The sequence below is a fragment of the Camelus ferus genome, chromosome 8 (genome assembly GCF_009834535.1).
Source record: "Camelus ferus isolate YT-003-E chromosome 8, BCGSAC_Cfer_1.0, whole genome shotgun sequence".
NCBI classification, from domain to species: domain Eukaryota; kingdom Metazoa; phylum Chordata; class Mammalia; order Artiodactyla; family Camelidae; genus Camelus; species Camelus ferus.
In genome coordinates, this window is record NC_045703.1 from 73333381 (window position 1) to 73353317 (window position 19937).

The 19937-nt window shown below is 54.0% G+C and overlaps 1 protein-coding gene across 2 annotated transcripts in view; it reads left to right on the forward strand.

Moving 5' to 3' along the window:
- SMOC2 (SPARC related modular calcium binding 2) overlaps positions 1-19937 on the forward strand; it is a 142832-nt gene that overhangs the window by 66707 nt on the left and 56188 nt on the right. Inside the window, exons 5-7 of one of the 2 annotated variants that reach the window (XM_032485385.1) lie at positions 2794-2841; positions 5679-5762; positions 7300-7374. In XM_032485385.1, the coding sequence (XP_032341276.1) occupies positions 2794-2841; positions 5679-5762; positions 7300-7374 (207 nt within the window). The remainder of the gene's footprint in view (positions 1-2793; positions 2842-5678; positions 5763-7299; positions 7375-19937) is intronic. The other variant, XM_032485386.1, reaches the window with a different exon arrangement.

Here is a 19937-nt window from a genome sequence, read left to right on the forward strand (position 1 = left end):
GGGAACTAGCCTCTGCCCCTTCACTCCACTTCCCTCCCTCCCTCTGTCCCTCCCTCTCTCCTCCTTTGGCTGAAGCAAGGCCATGTGACGTTGTGATCAACTCCCAGACATGAGGTCCCAGGCGGGGTAAGTCACTGCAGCCGGGCTGGCCGGGCTCCAAGGGGCCGTCCGTCCCGCTGGCTGAGCCAGTGCTCGCCCAGCCGCGCACGTCCCAGACCCTCCTCCCCTCGGTTGCTTATGAAGTGCATTTAGTGCTTGTGGAAGGAGCTCCTCTCAGACCACCAGCCCCCTCAGCGAACACGGCCCCACCCTGAGCTGCCGGGTGTGGCTGGATTTGAACCAAGGGCTCAGGGTGACGAGGCTCGTTGTTTCCCCCCTAAACCACAGGCGTTCTTCTCACAGTGCAGCTTTGTGGTTTCCTCCACCAGAAATGCACAGCCTAACTGCTGCAAAGCCACCCTTTTACAATAGCCTTTAAATGGGATGAGGGCTGCAGTGGGAGGAATTCAAGTGTGTCCTTTGAAACAGGAATCTGAGGCCAGAGCCTTCTTGCTTGAAGGTCCGGCCAGCCAGCCCGCGGTCTGCAGGGCTGTTCACTGCTTTCCAGAGTCCTCTGTCCCGGCCCCCTTTCTGCACCGAACACCCTGGAATCTCACCTGTTCCAGCTCTTGGGGGTTCTTCAGCAAATCCTACGTGCAAGGAAACGCGGTGGGAGCACTGGCGCTGCCGGCCGCCTGGCAGCGCGGCGTCAGATCCCGCTGCCTCCCAGGTCCTGGAGGCCCCGGAGCTGCGGGAAGGCCGTGCCGGAGGGTTCAGGGGGTCTTTTTGTCCAGAGGTGGTTGCAGGTGGGAGGAAGTGCCCTGTTGGACTTGCCCCCAGATTCTGTGCGGCAGAATATTTGAATCATGGAGCCGGTTACCAAGGGGCACTTGGCTCCATGTTAAAATGACCTCCTGTGTATTAAGAACAAGATGGAATTAATTTCGTGTGGCTTTCTGTAAGTGAACACTGATGGAATTCAGATCTGATGAGGAAACACAACACTGGCTGGTTCAGAGGGAGAAAGAGAGCCCGGGGGAGGAGGAAGACAGTTGCTAAATGTCTCTCCAGACCTCGGCGGCCCCTCAGGCCATGAGCCAGTGCCGGAGTCCCCAGGCCCTGGGTTATAGGGTCTTCATTCATGTGAGAGGGTCTCTCAGTGGGGGGTGGGGGGGGCGGTGTCATTACTATTGGGGCTATTCTCATTCAGCTCAGAATAGTAAAACCCGCGTAGTTGCATTCAGAAATATTGCTTAAATGTCGTCATTTCCAGTCAAAATAGCAAACATTTTGTTGACTCACTGCAGAAACATGGGATAAAAATAAACTCATGACTGAGAACCTGAAGCCCTTTTGGAAACCTGGATTTGTAAAGAGATGGTGCAAAGAGAGGGAAAAGAAAAGCAGGGTCCTGAAGGCTTTGTGCAGAGGCCCCGCGGCTGCCCCCTTGTCCCCCGGGGCTTCTCACCGGAGTAAAGCCCCGTCTTCTGACCCTGGGAGCAGGTTGCACGTCACTGAATCATCCCAGCAGCAGCCGGGCCACAACCAATGGCCCCTTTGGTGAGCACCACCCACGTCACGTGGACAGCTGAACCAGGAGCATCAGGGTCATTTTTATCCGCCGACCAAAGTGCATTTCCAAATGCATGCAGCTCACTTGTTTCAGACGAGCAGCCGGGAGCGGGGCTGTCTCCTCCGGGGAGGGAAGCAGACACCGTGGGACCGTCCCTGCAGAGCCCGGCCTTCCAGAGGTCGGCACCGTGTCCTGCAGCACCGCCAGTATTTCCAGGACAAGATAAACAGCCTCCAGATGTCATAAAGTGTACATCTTTGTATCAGCGCGGGTCTGTTTCGATGCCATATTCCCAACTGAAAAAAAGCAAGCCATGAACTTCAAGTTTTATTTCTTGAGATGTTTTTGCTGCGGAGTCCTGCCTGGCACACGGTTACGGGAATTCTGAGAGACTCCTGAGTGGGAGATCCCGGACTGGACCGGCAGACGAGCTCCAAATTAACGTGGAACAGAATCCGCTTCCTCTTTTGCATGGGTGCAGTGATGATGGGGAAGAAGTGTGCCCAAAGCCGTTGCAGCCTGAAGGGGAAGGAGGAACAGTACCTCCTGCTTGTTGTACAGAACTGTCAGTGCAGCTGTTAAGACTGTGTCGCAAATCGCTTGGCTACCGTTAGTGTATTCGCTTTTCTCCCCTTACAAGTGGTTCCTCCATTTTCCATAAGTCACAATTCAGCTGAAACGAGGGTTTTTATTTATTTTTAGTTGCATATCTTTTATTATTTTTTAAAGTTTTTAAAATCTAATTCACTGTACTGCCCCCCATAGTGATGAATGTTAAAAAGGTTATTATGACATTTTTTGGGGTGAAGAAACTGCAATATTTTGTCCCCTAAAGGGTCTTATGTTCATGACAAGCCAGGTGACCACAGAGGGAGGAGATAATCTTACGTTTCCTTGTGGTTTCGGATGACAGTGTCGCCTTGGGGTACTAGGTACCTTGTGTTTTTTATCTAGACAAAGCACCGTGAATTCCTCCCAATGGAACAAACTCCTGTGTCAAAATTTGTGTTGTTTTTATTCATATATAGTGTTCACCTGCTAACTAAAGATTTCTTTTTTTGGGGGGGATGGATTTTAAAAATTTAAAATTTTTTTAGCATGTGTAGTTGATTTATATCCGTGTGACAATTACTGATGACACCTGAGAGCCAATCATTTTACCCCTTATCTTCCCCTTTCAGGTTCTGTAAATGAGAAGTTACCCCAACGGGAAGGCACGGGGAAAACAGGTAACTATCTTAAAATGAATTTCTTGCTATTTTATTACAGTGAGTCCAATCCAGGCCTAAAAATAACTTCTCAAGTTAAAATGTCAGCTTTTACTAGTGATGGAGGTGGGAGTCCTTGTGCTAATTACTCGCTGGTTCAGCGAACGAATCTGCAGCCCTAAGGTGGCCAGGGATCTTGTGGGTGCCGGCTGCACCGGCTGGAAGAGATACTGGTGTGCGGGTCGCCTCCCAGACTCGGCTTGTGTGGGGCCACCTTTGGGCGACGGTAGCACCGCCCACGTCCACATCCGCACGGGGGGCGCGGGGGATGACTTTGGCTCCACACGGGACTCTAAGCACAAGATCCAGACATGTCACTGGCTCCTCATAAGAAAGAGGCCCATTTCCACCTGGGACAGGCACTCCTTCTGGGACCAGCACCAACGCGAGCCAGACGGAGCAGGGACGGTTCCTTCTGCAATCGCCCTGGCCCCGGGCGCCTTGCCGGTGGCTGCTAGTTTGCCAGGTCCCAGGGGGCCCCGCTGTCCTCGCCCGTTCCTCAGCCACCGCCCCTTAGTCCCAGCTGCACAGTTTCTTTTATCTCACAGCAACCTGCGAAGTCAGAATCCTTTTGTAAGATGAAATAAAAAGACTGTACAAAACCTTCGGCACTTTTTTCTGGTGCGGGCTGTCGTATGTAGACCAGTAATAAGGAAAAGTGACGTACAGTCGAATAGACCCGAGTTTTATCCAACCCCGCTCTCTTAAGTGTGTATTGAAACTACGGTGGGCACTGTCCCTTCCCTGAAAAGATTGTAGAGTCTGTAACTTTAAGATAAATCCACGGGACCGGCATATATTGGCCCCCGAGTAAATGCCGGCCAGCGTGGATGGCACTCGGGGAGGGTAAATGCTGACCAGTGTGGACGGCACTCAGGGAGGGCTCGTGGAGGAGGGGGTGTTGTAGAGAGGGGGGCGTGAGAGTGGGGACAGGTGTAATGTGGAACAGAGAGCCTCCTGGCCAGGGACAAGGGCCCATCCTGCAGGTGAGGGGTCAGACCCAGGCTGGGAGACCGTTTGCGTTTGGAGATAATGCATTCATTGCACAGAACGCTGGGATCAGAGTCTCTGAGATGCGGGCTGGGCGCACTGGCACCCTCAGAGGAGAGGACATGCGATGTTCGTGATTAGAAACCGAGCGGGGGATGGGGGGCATCCTGGTCCTGTTCGTGCTGATAAGTGTCAAATCTGCTGTAAATTTTTTTTTAAATCCCTGGGGAATTGGCACGTGGGCTCAGAAATGGATTTAAGGAAAGACCATGTTCCTCCTACTGAGCCCCTGGTCCACAGACACGCACAGCAGAGGAACTGCCTGAACTAAAGTAACAAAGCCGCTTACGGGCGGGACAAGCCCTCGGGGGAGGGAGGGGCAAGCTCTCCACGCCCCGTCGCTTTCTGGAGGCTGAGCTCTGCAGGTGTCGGCAGGCTTGTCATGTGGGGACCCGCACTCAAGGGGCCGGAGCACAGGCGGGGTGAGGGGTCCTGCGGGCGGAGGGCCAGAGGCAGGAACCAGGGATGGCGGGTAGGGGCATGGGGGCGTTCGCTCCTCACCCGCCCTCTAGGACGCCCGCTCGCCTCTCGCCAGGGTGAGCTCTGCTGAGAACTCAGGCTGGCGGGGCCCCAGCGGTCGGGCTGGTGGCCCCCTAGTAGTGACCCGTTCAAGCCTCAGCAAAAATGTACAGCATCAATCATGTGCTTGGTGGCTGTCATTCCAGGGGACTTTTAAATATGCAAAGACTTTTTCTCAGTCTGTTCTGCTTCAAATATGTTAAATATGTTCCCCATTTTCATTCTTGGAAGAAGGGTACACAATAATCCACAGAGAAGCGCTCTTAGCATCATTGTTAGCCTTGAGCACTGCAAAGAAACGATGCTACATTTTGTCAGTGTTTTGACAGATGGGAAGCTTTTTTCGAGAGATGGTTAAATGTTAAAGATTTTTAAAAACTTTTTTTCGGCTTTCCCCTGGAAAGAGCATACGGGAAACTTCATTTTTATTCCTCCGCTGGCTGGGGGTGGGGGCGGGAATGGGGCACAGCTGATGAGGTCAAACATAGCTGCCCCTTATTCCCGCCCGTTTATTGTGTTCTGATCCTGAAATTATTATGTAACAGAATGAGCAAGCCTGGGTGAAAACGCTAGGGGGGTCCTGGGGGCTTTACAGCGGGCCTCGTAACCACGTCCCCGTGGGGCCCGGTGCCGGGGGCAGACCCTCCGCGGGCTCCTTTACAGGGAGCCAAAGGGGGCTTTCAGCTAATTGAAGACGATGCGGTGGAACACGGGACGTGGCGCAGGGTTCTAGCGTCCACACCCCTCCTCTGTCCTCTGACGCCTTTGTCCCTGTCCCCGCCCTCTCACGTGTCCTCTCCTGCGGACGTGGGCGCAGGAGGCCGGAGGTCAGACACCCCCAGGGCGCCTTCCACTGGGGAGACCGGGGGCTCCTGCCCCCGCCCTCCCCCAGGTCCACTTTACTGCTCCTCCCCCCACACCAGCCCTGTCGGCCCCGACGGGTTGCACCACCACTGACACTCCCCCATGGGATTTGTTGGGAGCCCTGAGCAGCAGCATTTGATTTGATTTGATTTCATTTATTTAAGTAGAGGCACCGGGGCTTGAACCCAGGGCCTAGTGCGCGTGCCCCACCCCTGGGCTGTCCCCCCGACCCCCTCACTGGGGCGGCGTTTTGAGGCCGCCGCTCCCGGGCCGTGCAGTGGGGGGCGGCGGGCTGGTCTGCGGGCCGCTGCGGCCCTGCGCGTCCTCTGAGCGTGCACTTACTCGGCTTACTCTCGTGATTGTAGTCTCCTTGCAAATCTTTTCCGTTCTGAATTCAGATGATGCCTCAGCCCCCGTGCTGGACACTCAGCCGCAGGGAGACGAGGAAGGTGAGCCTGGGGAGGGGCGGGCTGGGGTCACAATCGGGGGGGGGGGAGCGGGGCCGGGCGCGGGCGGGGCACCTCGCCAGGACTGTGTGCAGGACAGGCTGCTTTCGGCCCTTCCCAGCTTTCTGGAGCCCCCGTCTCTCCTGACGGCGTGGAGAGTGTGGGCACGGTGCTTTTCATTAAGTCAAAAGTAAGAAGAGGGGAAAAAGAGCAACAGAAAACTCAGGGGAGAAAAGGGCCTTTCTTTAAGTCTAAGTCTCTGAGTTGAAATTTTATCAGTTGAATGATATGAAATAGATATTTCAAAAGGGTACAAGGGGAAGGGGGTGGGAAGGGATAGATTGGGAGTTCAGGATTTGCAGATACTATACTAACTACTGTATATAAAATAGATAAACAGCAAGTTTCTACTGTAGAGCGCAGGGAACTGTACTCAGTATCTTGTAGTTACTTATGGTGAAAAAGAACATGAAAATGAGTATGTGTGTGTTCATGGGTGACTGAAGCACTGTGCTGGGCACCAGATTTTGACACAACGTTGTAAGCTGACTATACTTCAGTGAAAAAATACAGAAAGGAAAAGGGCACCAAAACATGCCATTTCCCTGCTCACCCTGCGTCGTGTGGTCACCAGCGCTTGGCGCGTGAGGCCAGCTTCACGAGGGCACACGTGTAAAGATGCTTCTAAGTCCCGCGGAACCCTGTGCTCATGACAGGTGTGACTCAGCTTTGATACATCGTCGTGGGTGTTGGCCCGTCTCACACGTTCTCAGGTCCAAAGGGATCGGGGTTTGAAGACAGAGTGTGAGGAACACACCTAATAAATCAAAGATAGAAAGGTAGGCTTACACTGTGGTTTGCAAATGATAGTGACAACAACTGACTTGTGTGCGGCACCAAATGCCACGCACTCGGTTACGTGGGCTCACGGAGTCCTCAGAACACCACTCCACTGGCGGAACACGGAGGTCATAACGTGGCAGATGACAGAGGCGTGTCCCACCCAGCCAGTCTGCCTCCGCTTGGCTCTGGGGCACGTGGTGTATGACCCACACCGTGAATATTCAACCGTATTTGTTAAACAATATTACCGAAATAAATGTGCTCCTAGAACATTTAAGGCAAAGTTACATTTTACACGTTGCACTTCGTATAGAATCCTGCAGCCGAGCGCACACCCCGCACATTAAAGGAACGACATCTTCACCGAGCAGGGATATCTTCCTGGACTTTGGGCTTTTGGCCAAAACCTGTTTCTTCCCAGTGGAGCCTGTCTGGTTTATATCACTTTTATTTACACTTTTAGATGAAGAAAGGAAGAAAAATACATGCTAAAAACTTTTGTACTGTGTACTGTCATTTCCTTTTGTCTCACACACATAATCATTTTCCTGTTTCTTTTAAAATGTACTGTATATATTTATTATGTTGAGTGTTTTGACTTTCAGAATGCCTGCTGAATTCTTTACTTGAGAGGTGAAATCTTTACTTAGCTTTCACGATGAATTACAATAATTTTTGTTTTATTTTGCTTTATTAGATATTGCATCGCGTTACCCCACACTTTGGACTGAACAAGTTAAAAGTCGACAGAACAAAACCAGTAAGAATTCAGGTAAAAAGGGGCCTCGTGTGATGGAGTTCACAGACCTGGAGGGGCTTGTGGAAGTTACGGGCGAAGCACATCTTTTTCCCTGGTTACCAAGGAGCCATGCGAGTAATTCTGTGGCTTGACCACCAAAATATAGTTCAAATTTGGGTATTCTATTAAACTCGCTAGGTAATTTGAGAGGTCCCTCTGCAGACGCCGAGCAGACTGCAGTGTTAGATACAGAGGGGGGTGCTTGGCAGGAAGTCTTTGCTTTTGACGTGATTTCGGGGACGTCACAGCACTTGCTAATTTGGTTCGAAATCCGTGAACCTATGGGTTGCATTTGCAACACGCCAGTGTCGGACAGAACTGCTGCCTTTTACGCGGGCAGTCGCCACCTCGTGTGGACGGGAGATGGGTCGCTGCTGGTCGGGCGAGCGGCTTTCACCCCGTTCATGGAAGCCGATGCTTCCTGCAGCGCTGGCTCACGCTCCCCGCTACCTGCACGGCGCGTCCGCGGCCTTTTCGAGTGCAGCTTTCCGTCAGTTCTCACTGGCACGTGGCGGTCCTTCCAGGCTTAGGCGTTTGGCCGAGGGGAGCTCAGGCCCGGCGCAGACGTTTCTAGGACTGGCCTCGAGGGAAAACCTGCCCCCTCAGGTCTTTGCTGCCGGTGCTGGTGGGTTTTCTTTCCAAGCGCATGTTTAATACAAGTCCCAACAGTTTGCCACCGTTCCGGTGTCGACGAGTCGCCCGATTGCCTCGTCACTGTCCTCCCCATCACTGCCCTCACGACGGCTCCTGATGGAAGTGCCCTGCTCTGGGTACCTTACCGGCTCCCTGGAAGCCCCAGGGCAGACTGTGGGGGGGCCACTTAGATGCCCCGTGAGGCGTGGCCCCCCGCAGGTGCAGCGGGAGGGCGGGGGGGCCCAAGCCCCTCCGCACGGGGCTCCGACCCCGCCACGCGCCTTGTCACTGCTCCCACCCCAGGGTCCTACCTGCCCCTTCTCCTTGGTGCCGCCCCAAACCATGCCTCTGCTTTCTGGGCTGCCTCCCCTGGGGCTGAGACGAGAAACAGCAAAACCCGAGGGTCTGACTCACGTGCTCACGCAGCAGGAACGTGACCCGCAGTATGGGATCTGTAGCGTTTGCTTCCTCGAGGAGACCATAACGGATACGTTTTGCAATTGCGTGAAGATGTTAACCTGAGTGCCTCTCTCCTGATCTTTAGAAACGGGGTTAGTTTTGTTCCATCTTGTCACCGCATTTCCAAAACTCATTTGTTTGCCTCTGCGCCGTAGTGCGTGGGGAATTGATTCAGACGCCGACTGTTTCAGATTTTCAGGTGGACCTTGAGATCTTCCCATGGGAGAATCCATGTGGTGGGGCCTACATTTAATTTGAGAAAGAAATACAAAATTATCGTAAAAATGTCACTGGAAATGTGCTTTTAAAAAAAAAAAAGCAAATTTAATTGTCAGTAGGAAGCTATTCAGGATTTGATAGAGTTCGTTCCGTGTGATCTCATAGAACAAGTGCGTTCGTGTTTCACCCGTCTCTTACTGTTACCAGGTTTTTAGGCCTTAAGTGACCTGTCAGTTCTAATTAACTAATAAAAGCAGTGTGGACTTTCAGTATTTAGTGGGACTGAAAATAGCGTTTCAGGAAATTCCAGTTTACACAAGGTACCCTCCACTGTAGTTTGATTCAGATCCGCCTAAGCGAGGAGAACACAGAAAGACGGCACCGCGCTGGTTCGCAGACGCGAGGCGCGGGACGCCCAGGTCTTGTCTCTGTGGTGTCCAGACACTTGCTCTTTCTGAGGGTCCGAAGAAGGCTGGACCTGGTTGGCGTTTTAAGATGTTACACGCAGAACTTGCTTTATTAAGTCTGGTGCTGTAACGGCGAACACTCAGTTTTCACGTAACGACCACCGTGGCCGCGGAGATTTCAGTGTCGAGGGAGCTCCCTTTGTATTTATTTTACATGTTTTAAAAGATACTCTTCTTTGGCAGAAGTAGGCGCATTTATTTAACAGAAGATAAATAATTTGTGCTTTGTTTGTGATTCTGTGTTTTTAAAAATTTGCCTTGTTTTGGGTGCTCTTTGTCATTTCTTCATAGAAGAAACCGAACTGAGCCTGTGTTGCTTTTGTTTTTCCTGGTGTGTCTTCACGTCAGTTCACAGTATGAACCCCAAGCCCCAGCGTTTGTACTAAAATAACATAATATTACTTATGTTACCAGACACGGAGAACATGATTGCTGTGCGTGGTGCAGGATGCCACGCGGATGTGCGCAAATACGCTCGAGAGCATAAAGCGATGGCGGTTTTTTTTTTTTTTAAAGTTCTTTGGGAGGTAGTTAGATTTACTTATTTGGGACAGGACCTCAAGCACGCTAAGCCTGCGCTCTACCATTTGAGCTGCACCCTCCCCACGAGTGACAGTAGTTCTAAGAAGTGACCTTCTTACAAAGGAAAACAAAGTACTCTGAGTCTGAAAATCTACCTGCGACAGGCACTCAGTGAACGCGGGTTTGCTTACCGTGTCCCGTGGACACTTTCACGATGCCGTTGCCGTTTTGTCTAAAACAAACTCAGTGAAGCCAAAAACAAACAGACCCGGATAAGCGAAACAGTGATCTGAGTGTCCTGACGGTTTCCTGTTGGACTTCTGTTGACTGAAATCCAGTATAAATATAAATAAAGCGTGCTTCTGCTGGTTCATGAACCAGAGAAAGCATCACCGTCATTATGAGACTGGATACTCACTGAATAAGCAAAACCTGAGGCTGCCTTTTCCTTATGAACGCATCGCTCCGTTGTTTCTATCAGTTTATAAATTGAGTCAGTTTATTTCTCTATGGTCTTGAATGACGGTTCAATTATTGTGTTCAATTTTTTCATTCTATTCATAGAAGTTACAAAAATCAATTACAAAATTTTATCAGGGAAGAAGTTTTGTGACATTGGTTTTTAATTGCATGAAATTAATTTATACACGTTTGTTAAATGAATACTCTTCCCCTGTGGCACATTACTGTCCAGGTTTCTACCTGATTTGCTTTGAACCGGAGTGTTAAAGAAGAGAGTGTGGTTGTTCTGCCAGCTGGGAGGGCAGCGATAAAGACCAGAGGCGCTGGTGTTTCCCGTGCTTGGTCCCAGCTGCGTGCGCTCCCCCCAGGGGTGCACGGCTGCCCCGTCCTCCGTGACCCTCACATCAGGCCCGTGGGGCCGGCGCGGTCCTTTCCGCCAGTTCGTGGGGGAGGGAAGCGTTGCGGCTCGGCCCAGGGGACACGTGCGGGACCCCGAGGCGAGGACGGGAATCCGCCTGAGCCACCCGAGCCAGGCTCGCGGCTGCTCTACGTCCAGCAGAGAGAGGGCGGCTCCTCCGCCCGCGGTGCTGCTCCAGCTCCACTGGGACGCGGGGGTCCCGGTGTCACTGTGTGTGCCCAGCAGCACACATGGGGCCCCTGTTAAAAGGCGTGTGCACCGCGCCCAGAGTGGGCAGCAGTCAGACCTTTAGTTCAAGCCCTTTACCACACCGAGCGGACGGGGCCAGGAAAGCTGGGGTGGGGACAGAAGGGGTGTTTCCCACAGGGGCCTGCTGCCGAACACCGGGTCCGGACGCTCTTTACAGCCGCGTCATCCGGCCTGATGGCCTCTCCCGCCTCCTGTCTCGTTTCCTCCACGAGAATTCCTGCCCCGTCCTCGGGCTCTTCCCAGAGCAGACCTGGTCCCGCCTTGCCCGCATGCTCACGTCCTCTCCCTGCTCCTGGACGGGCGCACCTTGCTTTTTAACTATCCTCAATTCTCGGTCACCCCGGGGCTCCTTAGACCCCAGCTCGCGGTGCACAGAGGCCCCCTCCAGGCTGACCCCCGACGCCCTGCCTCTGCGCATACGCCCAGCCCCCCTCATCCGTCCTCTCCTGCCTCTGTTTTACACTTTGTTTCCTTCATTAATCTGGCCAGACTTTGCTATTTATTTATACATTTAATGGAGGGTCTGGGGATTGAACCCTGGACCTTGGCGTGTGTTGAGCAGGGGCCCCACCACTGAGCCGTACCCCCCCACACTGTTTTGCACGTTTAGACCTGCCCTTGTGACTGATCCCGCATGCAGAGCCCGGACGGGCACCCCAAACCCCTGGGGCAGAGGGTTGAGTGGAGGCTGGCGGCATTCCAGTGAGGTGTCTGTCACCTCTGGAGACGGGACAGAGGCCCTGTGCAGCCTGTTTCTTCTGCTCGCTCCTCACGAGCCGTGTTACGTCCCACCCAGCAGCTCCCGGAGGCCAGCATGGGGGTGACCTCGTGTCTGCGGGGCCAGGCCCTGGTGCCCAGGCTCCTGGTCAGACACAGGTGATTCTGTGGCGGTGTTTTGTAGACGAGGGTGACAGGGTGCCATTTAGATTAGCTGACTTCGGGTGAAGGAGGGTCCCCCACCCTGCGGCAGGTTCTCCTGGCAGGACTGAGGGGACCCTCGGCAGCGTGGGGCCTGCCCAGGGCGGGGCGGCCTCTGCCGATCTTCTCGAGCAGGAGGGAACCGAGGGTGCTCTGCTTCTCATAGTTCATTTTAACAAATGGCTTCTTGGCGGAGTGGGGGCTTCCTGCCCCGTGTGGATGCCCCAGTGCGCCGGGGCCCACGGCGCTTTGCGGGGACAAGGCAGTGCTAACGGCGCGCAGCGTGGGTCCCGCATGGGCGTCTCTGGCCAGCTCTGGGGAGGGGGCGCAGCGTGGCTTTTCTTCGTGTCCTGCCGCACGTCCTGATGGCTGCCTCTGCGAATGCAGCTCTGACTGTCCCTTTGAAGCGCCCCCCCGGGAGCGCCCTTGCTGACAGCAGCCTTGGTGCTGGGGAACCTTCATCCGCTTGGCCTCAGGAGCCCGCGGTCCGGCATGGCTGCGGCGTCTCCTCCCCACCCCGCTCAGCGCACTGTCCCCGCTGGGGCGTGGGCCGGCCTGGCCGGGGGGCACCTGTGGCTTCAGGTGGGCACGTGGCTTCCCAGAGGCAGAGAGGGGACTTGTCTTGTTATTTAGTGCAGGCCCGAGGTTGGCGAGGGGGCTGTCGGCTTTCGCTCTCTGCCTGTGGCTCTTCCGAAAGCTGGGCTCGGGCCAGGGAGGTGACCCCTCAAAGCCCTGCAGAGGCGAGCGCCCTGAGCTCCAGGGCAGCGCGTCCAGCCACAGACCAGGCTGTACACAGGCTGCTCTGCTGGCTCTGACGTGTGAGCCCCTGGTTTTAGTGATCTTTTCATCTGCTGTCGTTTTCAGTTTTGCATGTGAGCTGGAGGACACAGAGGCCCCAGTTTTGCCGAGTCTGAGACCCTCCTCCCACTTGGGAGAAAAATACTCCTTCCTCCCTAAGCCATTAAAAACGGCTCTGGTTTACGTCCAAGGATGTTCTGTGTCTCGGATGCACCACAGTCTCATGGGCCCCCTTGGTGGAAATATCTTCCTGCTTTATTCAAGGTTGATAATTTTTGTTTTATTGCACATATTAGAGTTACTGCCAAATGATGATTATCTTTTGATTCTGCTTTAAATCTTGGTAAATTGCATCCCCTGGGAGCAAATAACACAGTCTGTTTTCTTTCTTCATGTCTAAGTTTAAAACACTACTTCCCCAGGCCCCTTTCTGTTGCACCACAAAACATCAAGATACCAGCTAGATTCTTAGCTTATGAAGTGCTGGTCATTTGAAAAGGTTAAAATATTGAAATAGATCAAATAGCTCCTTTTAAATGTGAACTGTCAAAGTGTATTATTTACAAATATTGATTTATCTAAAAATGTACGTGACAATTTATCCAAGTTTCCTAGTTATAAAAGGGGGGTTTCAGTATTCAGACTCTGGTTAAAGAATCGAGATGCAACATTTCAACAGACAAACAGCAATGGAAGCAAGCAGATTACAGCCAAGCTGGTTGAAGACACACACCAGCCGTGGACGCACACAGGCCTTCGTACGCTCACTGTGTGAAAACTCAGGGGCATTCGCCTTGCTTTATTCTCTCAGGATACATGAGGTTTAATCCGTCGTGGAATTAACGAGGCCTGATGCTAAGCCGTGGCCTCTGTAGAACCGTAGCTGCGGTTTACAGGGTTTACAGGAGGCTTGCAGCGCACCGGGCAGGGGGCCGAGTGTTCCCGTGCACAGCAGAGCCGAGCCCTTCCCGTCCTGTGGACGAGCACACTTTTCAGAATCTCGAAGTGGCCGAGCCGGGGGTGTAGCCGACATCCGTGGTTCCAGACGCCCTGCTGCCCCGCTGCGGGCCCGACACGTGTCCACTTCTGGAGCCGCGGACCTCGTGTGGCGGTTGGTCCGGGTTTGCCGGGGCGTCTGTCTCTCCTGCTGACGGCGGGTGGGGAAGCCCGCCTCGCCGGGAACGCACCTACTGCGAGCTCTGGGCGGTGCTGCCCGTTCCCCCGGGTGCGCTGTCCTCCAGGGAGGGAGGCTGGCTCCAGAAGGGACGTGATGGGGGCGACATCGGGCAGAAGCAGCCTCGGGCAGGTGGCCTGGCCGCAGGTGTGAGGCTTGCGGAAGCAGCAGAGTCTCCGGTCCGCGCCCTGCACACCAGGCCGTGGCCTCTTGGCTACGTGGGAGGGCGCGCAGGGGACAAGGGGAGGTGGTGGTGGCCGGGGCGGCGGGGGAGGGTGCATGCACTGAGCACAGTGAACAGAGCTGCTCTGGGCCCACCTCCCTTCCCCCAGTGCCGGAGGCCAGGGCAGCCTTTATCCTAACACGAGTCACCCTTGCTGCTGCTTGGAGCCCCCGGGCCTCCGGGAAGCGCGGAGGGTGGTCAGGGAGCAGGGCTGAGCTGGGTCCCCGCACGCGCCCCTGCCGGCCCAGCCCACCTCTCTAAGTGCCCGTCAGCATCTCGTCTTTGCAGGGGTGGGGATGAGACCGACCTCGCGGGAGTCGGAGCCTGTCCACGGAAGCCCGAGCCAGCTGGGGGCATCTGTGTCCGGTTGGTAAACGGGAGTGGGTTAGCTTCCACCCGTTCCCGTGCGAGGTCAGGCCTGGGCTTTGCAAATAAAAGAAGACATTTCCTGTGAATCTCGTGTGTGTGTGCGCGCGTGCGCGTGTGTGTCTGTGTGTGCGTGCGTGTGTGTTCACTACGAGGCCTACCAGACACCCGCTTTGGGGAATTCAGGTGCTAGAGACTGTGGGTTGGGGCCGAGGAAGGCCTGCCGGTCGCGGTGAAGGTCACAGCCACCTCCCGTCGCGGTCTGGTTGACGGCATGAGCTGAATGCCGAGTCTCTTGCTGTCAGACGTAGGAGCAGAAGCTGAGAGAACAGAGCGCTCTGGAGCGTCGGGTGGGTCAGAGACTAAGTCAGAGCTGAGGACGGCTCATAGACGACGGAGGGTCTCTTTGGAAAAGACTCGCACAGTTAAACCTAAACCAGAACTCCTGCCTCCACCCGTGAGGGCGGCGGGAGGGCGGTCCGCCGACGGCCGTCTCGTCATCCTCGCCGTCCACACTGGGCCAGCATCACACGTGCCCGGTTATAATGACCTGCCGGACTTGACTGTGCGGCCGGTGAGTTTAGAAAATGTTAATCCATTTGCTAAGGATTTTCGTCCAGTCCTGGGAGTGGTGTGGTTTGCGTGTGCCCAAGTGTCCATGTGCAAAGAAGCGTGTGTTAATTGCTTTTATCTGAAAAGTACCCTCGTGTTTTTAAGAAGATGCAGCCTTTTCCCTTACCTTTGCTCGTCCTTATGGTTCTCATCTCTCCTCTAACTTGCCTGCATCCTACGCTCTGTCTCGGGTGAGCACTGGCACCGGCGGATGTGGGCCTCTGTGTTTGCCTGAGAGCTGCATTGCTGGCTGAAACCCGGGTACACCAGGCTGCTGCCTTTCAGAAACAGCAGCGGCGGAAGTCGCTTAAAAAGATCTCATCTAAGTTACATATTTAATGAAGTATCTGCATCAAAACACAGAATATTCAAATCATGTTCAAGTTCTGTGTACTAAGACATGGAAGAAGATAATATTTTCTTGAACTACTTACCTAGATAACTGAAGACAAGAAGAGTGAGTCACTCTGCACCCACCTGTCTTGCCCCAGGCGTGTGAAAAGAGGGCAAGCATTTACCTAAACTTGTTAATTTGCACGTTGATCATTGGTGCATAAGTTTGTAAATTATGTGCCACGGTTTATCAGTAGGGCTGGGTGTAAATGTTAGAAGAAATGCACCCTCAGGTCCGTGTCATGACAGGATGGTGAGGTGGTCACCATTTTGCTCAGGTGACCATCCCGGGTGAGCCCTGGTGCTCCTGGCTGTGCTGGGACCCAAGCACCATCTCTCTGTGGCTCTCCGGCCTCAGTCTGTGGATCCAGTTCAGGAGGGGACAGATCACATGGAGGGACAGACCCCTCCTGACAGCCCCGCCTGGACTTGGACCTGCTGCCGCCTCTCTCGTCCGCGCCGCTGCGGGATGCTGGTCCCTCTGCTCCGCCCTCCCTGGCTGTGCGGGGATGCTGGAGACTCGGCGGGCCAGGGGCTGACTGGGCTGTGTCTGGCTTTAGGACAATAGCGAATATGATCGGGCTTTGCTGTGCGATGGCCCTGTGTTAGGTCTCACTGGCTAGCTTCTCTGTTCTCGCGCGCCATTTGCGTGGCCTCACACCCACGTGTGGGTGAGTGTGTGTTCGTGCTGCCCACAGACGTGCCCGCCTTTTGCGGGGACTGGTTGTGAGCTGTGCCCTGTGCCCAGCTTGACACTCACGCCCTGGGGCAGGGCTGCCTTTGCTGGCTGGTCCCTTTGCCTCCCCCAGGGCACTGGGCTGCCGGTTAAAACCACACAGACGTCTTGCGTCACCAGACCTGCAGCCCTTATTAAAGTGCGTGTTCCTAGTTTCGCCCTCGATCAGAACATTGAAAACTCCCTTTGGGGCCTCTGCCCTGGAAGCGACTTCTCTGGTGATTTTTGTTTATGTGAGAATTTGAGTCCTGCTTCCAACATGTGTTAACTGTTATCCACAAGGTTTTGGACATCTTTAAGTTCCTTCTGGTCATTATAAGTTTATGTAAAACAAAGCACTAAGTTTCTTGAAGGCATTTGGGTATCAGACCAAGGCAACAAAAATACTGGTCTCCCTCAGTGCCACCTTCCCCTTCACACCATCTGCTCAGCCCTCCAGGACATCCTGAGGTTCTGCACCGACATGTGTCCCCGCCGCCCACTCCCCACCGCGGCACCAAGCTCGCCTGTGTCACTACTGCAGATTCCGGGGTCTCCCTGTCTGTGCTTCTGCCTCCGTCCTTCCTCCCACTGCAGCTTCCTTAACGTTGATCCTTAGGAAGCAAAGCCACCTCTCTGAGCAGAGCTCTCCAGTGGTTTCCCAGGTCATCTCATAAGGCCCAGGTCCCTTCCACGGCCCCTGGTGGCCCCAGGCTGGCCGCCCCCACCCTCGCTGCCTCTCAGCCACCCCTGCACACCCACACTCCGCACTCTGTATTCTCAAAAGAGCTCTACTGAATAGGATCCACTGTCTTTACTCCATTGCATACTCCTGCCTCCTTTGTCAAAGAGTAATTGACGAGAAGTTTGTGGGTTCGTTTCCGGGCCCTCTGTTCTGCTCCACTGGTCCATGTGTCTGTTTCCGTACCAGTGCCGGGCTGTCTTGGTGACGGCAGCTCTGTCGTGTCGTCTGGAGTCTGGGAGGGTTATTCCTCCAGCTTCATTCTTTTTTTTTTTCAGTATTTCTTTAGCAATTCTGGGTCTTTTGTGATTTCATATAAATTTTAGGGTTATTTGTTCTAGTTCTGTGAAAACTATCCCGGGTAGTTTGGTAGGGGCCACATTAGACCTGCAGACTGCCTTGGGCAGTGCGGCCGTTTTAACAATACTAACTCACCCATTTGAAGCGGACAGTTCAGAAGTTTCCACAGAGTCTCAGAGTTAGAGCACGGTCATCACTCCATGACCTCATTTAACCCCAAAGCCCATGGTCACTAGCGGCCATTCCCCGCGGACAGCCCAGCCCCGGGAACCAGGAATCGGCCTCAGTCCCCGTAGACGGGCTTGCTCTGTCGTTTCAGACACGTGGGGTCTGACAGCGTGCGGACCTTGGCGACTGGCTTCTTCCACTTAGGGCGATGTTTACCAGGACCGCCCGGGTAGCGGTGTGTGTCAGGGCCTCATCCCTTCCTGTGCCTCCGTGATGTTCGTCGTGCGCACGGGCCACGTGTGAGTCACCTCTCCATCGGCTGACGGACGTCTGGGTGGCCCCACTCCTCAGAGCAGGAATCGGCCGCTGCGCGCCTTCCCGTGCAGGGCTCCGTGAGCACACACGCTCTCACGCCCCCTGGGTAGCACTGCAGGGTCACACGGTGACTCTGCGTTGAACATTCTTCGGGCTGACAAACTGTTTTCCGAAACGGACGTTCCGTCTTGCAGCCTCACTGGCGACGTGTGAGGCGCTGATTCCTCCATGTCCTTGCCGGCACTTGCCACCTTCCCCGTTCGGACGGCGGTCGTCCCAGTGGGTGCGCCGTGGCGGTGCGCTGTGGCGGTGCCTGCGTCTCCCTGACGACTGAGGGCGCCCGGAGCCTTTTCCTGTGCTCGCTGGTCCTCTGCGTGTCATCTTTGGAGACGCGTCTGCTCAAAGCCTGTGCACGTCTTGTCGTGTGGCCGTTTGCCTCTTCGTTACGCAGCTGGTGGACTTCTGTCTACGTTCTAGACGCAGGTCCCTCTCAGCCACGGGACCTGCGAGTATTTTGTCCCGATCTGTGGATTACCTTTCGCTCGCGATGCCCTTTGAGTCACAGGGCTTAGTTCTGACGGAGCCACGTTGTCTTTTTTTGTCGCCCGTGCTTTTGGTGCTGTATCTAAGACGCTATTGCCCAACCAAGGTCCCCTTTGTCACCCAGAGTTGGGACCCCTTTCAGGGAAGACGGGCAGCTGGCTGCTGCTGCCACTACCAGAGCCTCACATGGAGGTCTTCGTGCCCCCAGCAGGTTATTGCTTTGCAAAAATATGCTTTTTATACCTTCTTCCTCCATGGGTTACCCTGAGCTTTGAGAGTGGAATTGGGAGGTAATCTTGCTGGAGAAGTTCTTCCCTCCACCTTGAACTTTTTTCTCCAAGCTGATGAAACTGGCTAAAAGTTACATCGACAGCAAGTCTGAATGAGGAAAGAATATGAGAAAATGTAAAAGAAAAAATATAGAATTTGCATGGGATCTGCTCGTCCCACAGCTATTCCTCATGTGACGTCCGTGTCTAGATTCCTTTTTTGGTTTTGCATGTGGATGTCCTGTTGTTCCAGCACCACTTGTTGAAAAGATTATCCTTATGCCATTGAAGCATCTTTGCTCCTTTGACAAAGATCAGTTACTGTGTTTGTGTGGGTCTATTCATGGCTGTGAAACAGTGGGAAGACTTAAAAATATTCGGAACTGGCTGTGGGCGAGTCAACAACTGAGAGTAGAATTAACAGTGACCAGAAATAATGTCTCGAAAGCAAGGAAATGAGAGATCAGATATTGTACAGGGAGATACGGAAAAGACGCAAGTTCTTGGCTGAATCTCTCCAGGAGCAACCAGAGGAATCTTGACACAGCTGCCAGTGTGGGTCTCGGGCACCCCTCCCCGTTCTGCACGACTCACGTCCTTGCTGTGGACGTTCAGTCTCAGCCAGAAGGAAGCCAGTCTCCTGCCACGTCTGGGTTCTCCACGGTCATGTTGCTGCTCCTTTGGGAAGCGCCCCTCTTTGAACAGAGGCACTGAAGGCAGTCCTGGGAGAGAAGAGCTTAAAACAACATCTGTTTCCGACCAGACGGCTGGGACATCGACGAGCCTGCGGGAAAGGCTCGTGTGACTTGGGAGATAATTTGAGAAAACTGAGAACTGGGGAGATTCCAAGATAACGTGATTTTAATGACTAAGAAGTGTATTGTAGGTGCTCTGTCGTGGATGGAGAGTGGAAGGCTGTTACAATTGGTGGGAATGTTTCTGATCCTTCTTTGGAACGATTTCTGCTTTATTTGCTTTTTTGCAGTGTTATTTTTGGACATTTTTTTCTCCTTTCCGGTTTTCATTCCTTCATCTTTTCCAAGGGCACATCACTTGCAGCGAAGTTCATGACTGATTAAGTGATGACTGATGAGGTACCCAGGCATCGTCTCCGACAGGGGAAGCGCAGAGGCCCAGGCAGCCCTTTGTCGAGGCCGTGGCCGGAAGCACAGCCTCTGCAAAAACTCAGCTCTCTTGTTGCTCCCGACGTGGGCTGCGTGGTGAGAACCTGAGCATCAGCCCTGCCGGGGTGCAAAGATGACACATGCTTATAGTAGGAAATATTAACAACCAGTGAAAGTAACATACAATTCCCTGTGAACTGACAATCCGGAGAGACTTCTGGCACCTGTGCTGGTGGGCATGCCGCGCCCTGCTGCGCCCCGCTGTGCACACGGCCTCTCCTCCTGCACTTGGCAGAGGGCTGTAAGTGGGTCCCGTGTTACCCGAGATTATTCTCCGGCAGCTTGTCTCAAAAGGGTGTCCCACACACCCTCTCGGGTCACTGGGAAAAAGCGGCCTCCTGGGCACACCGGGCCCGGTCCGTGGATGAGCTCCCTGGGGCTAGTGCT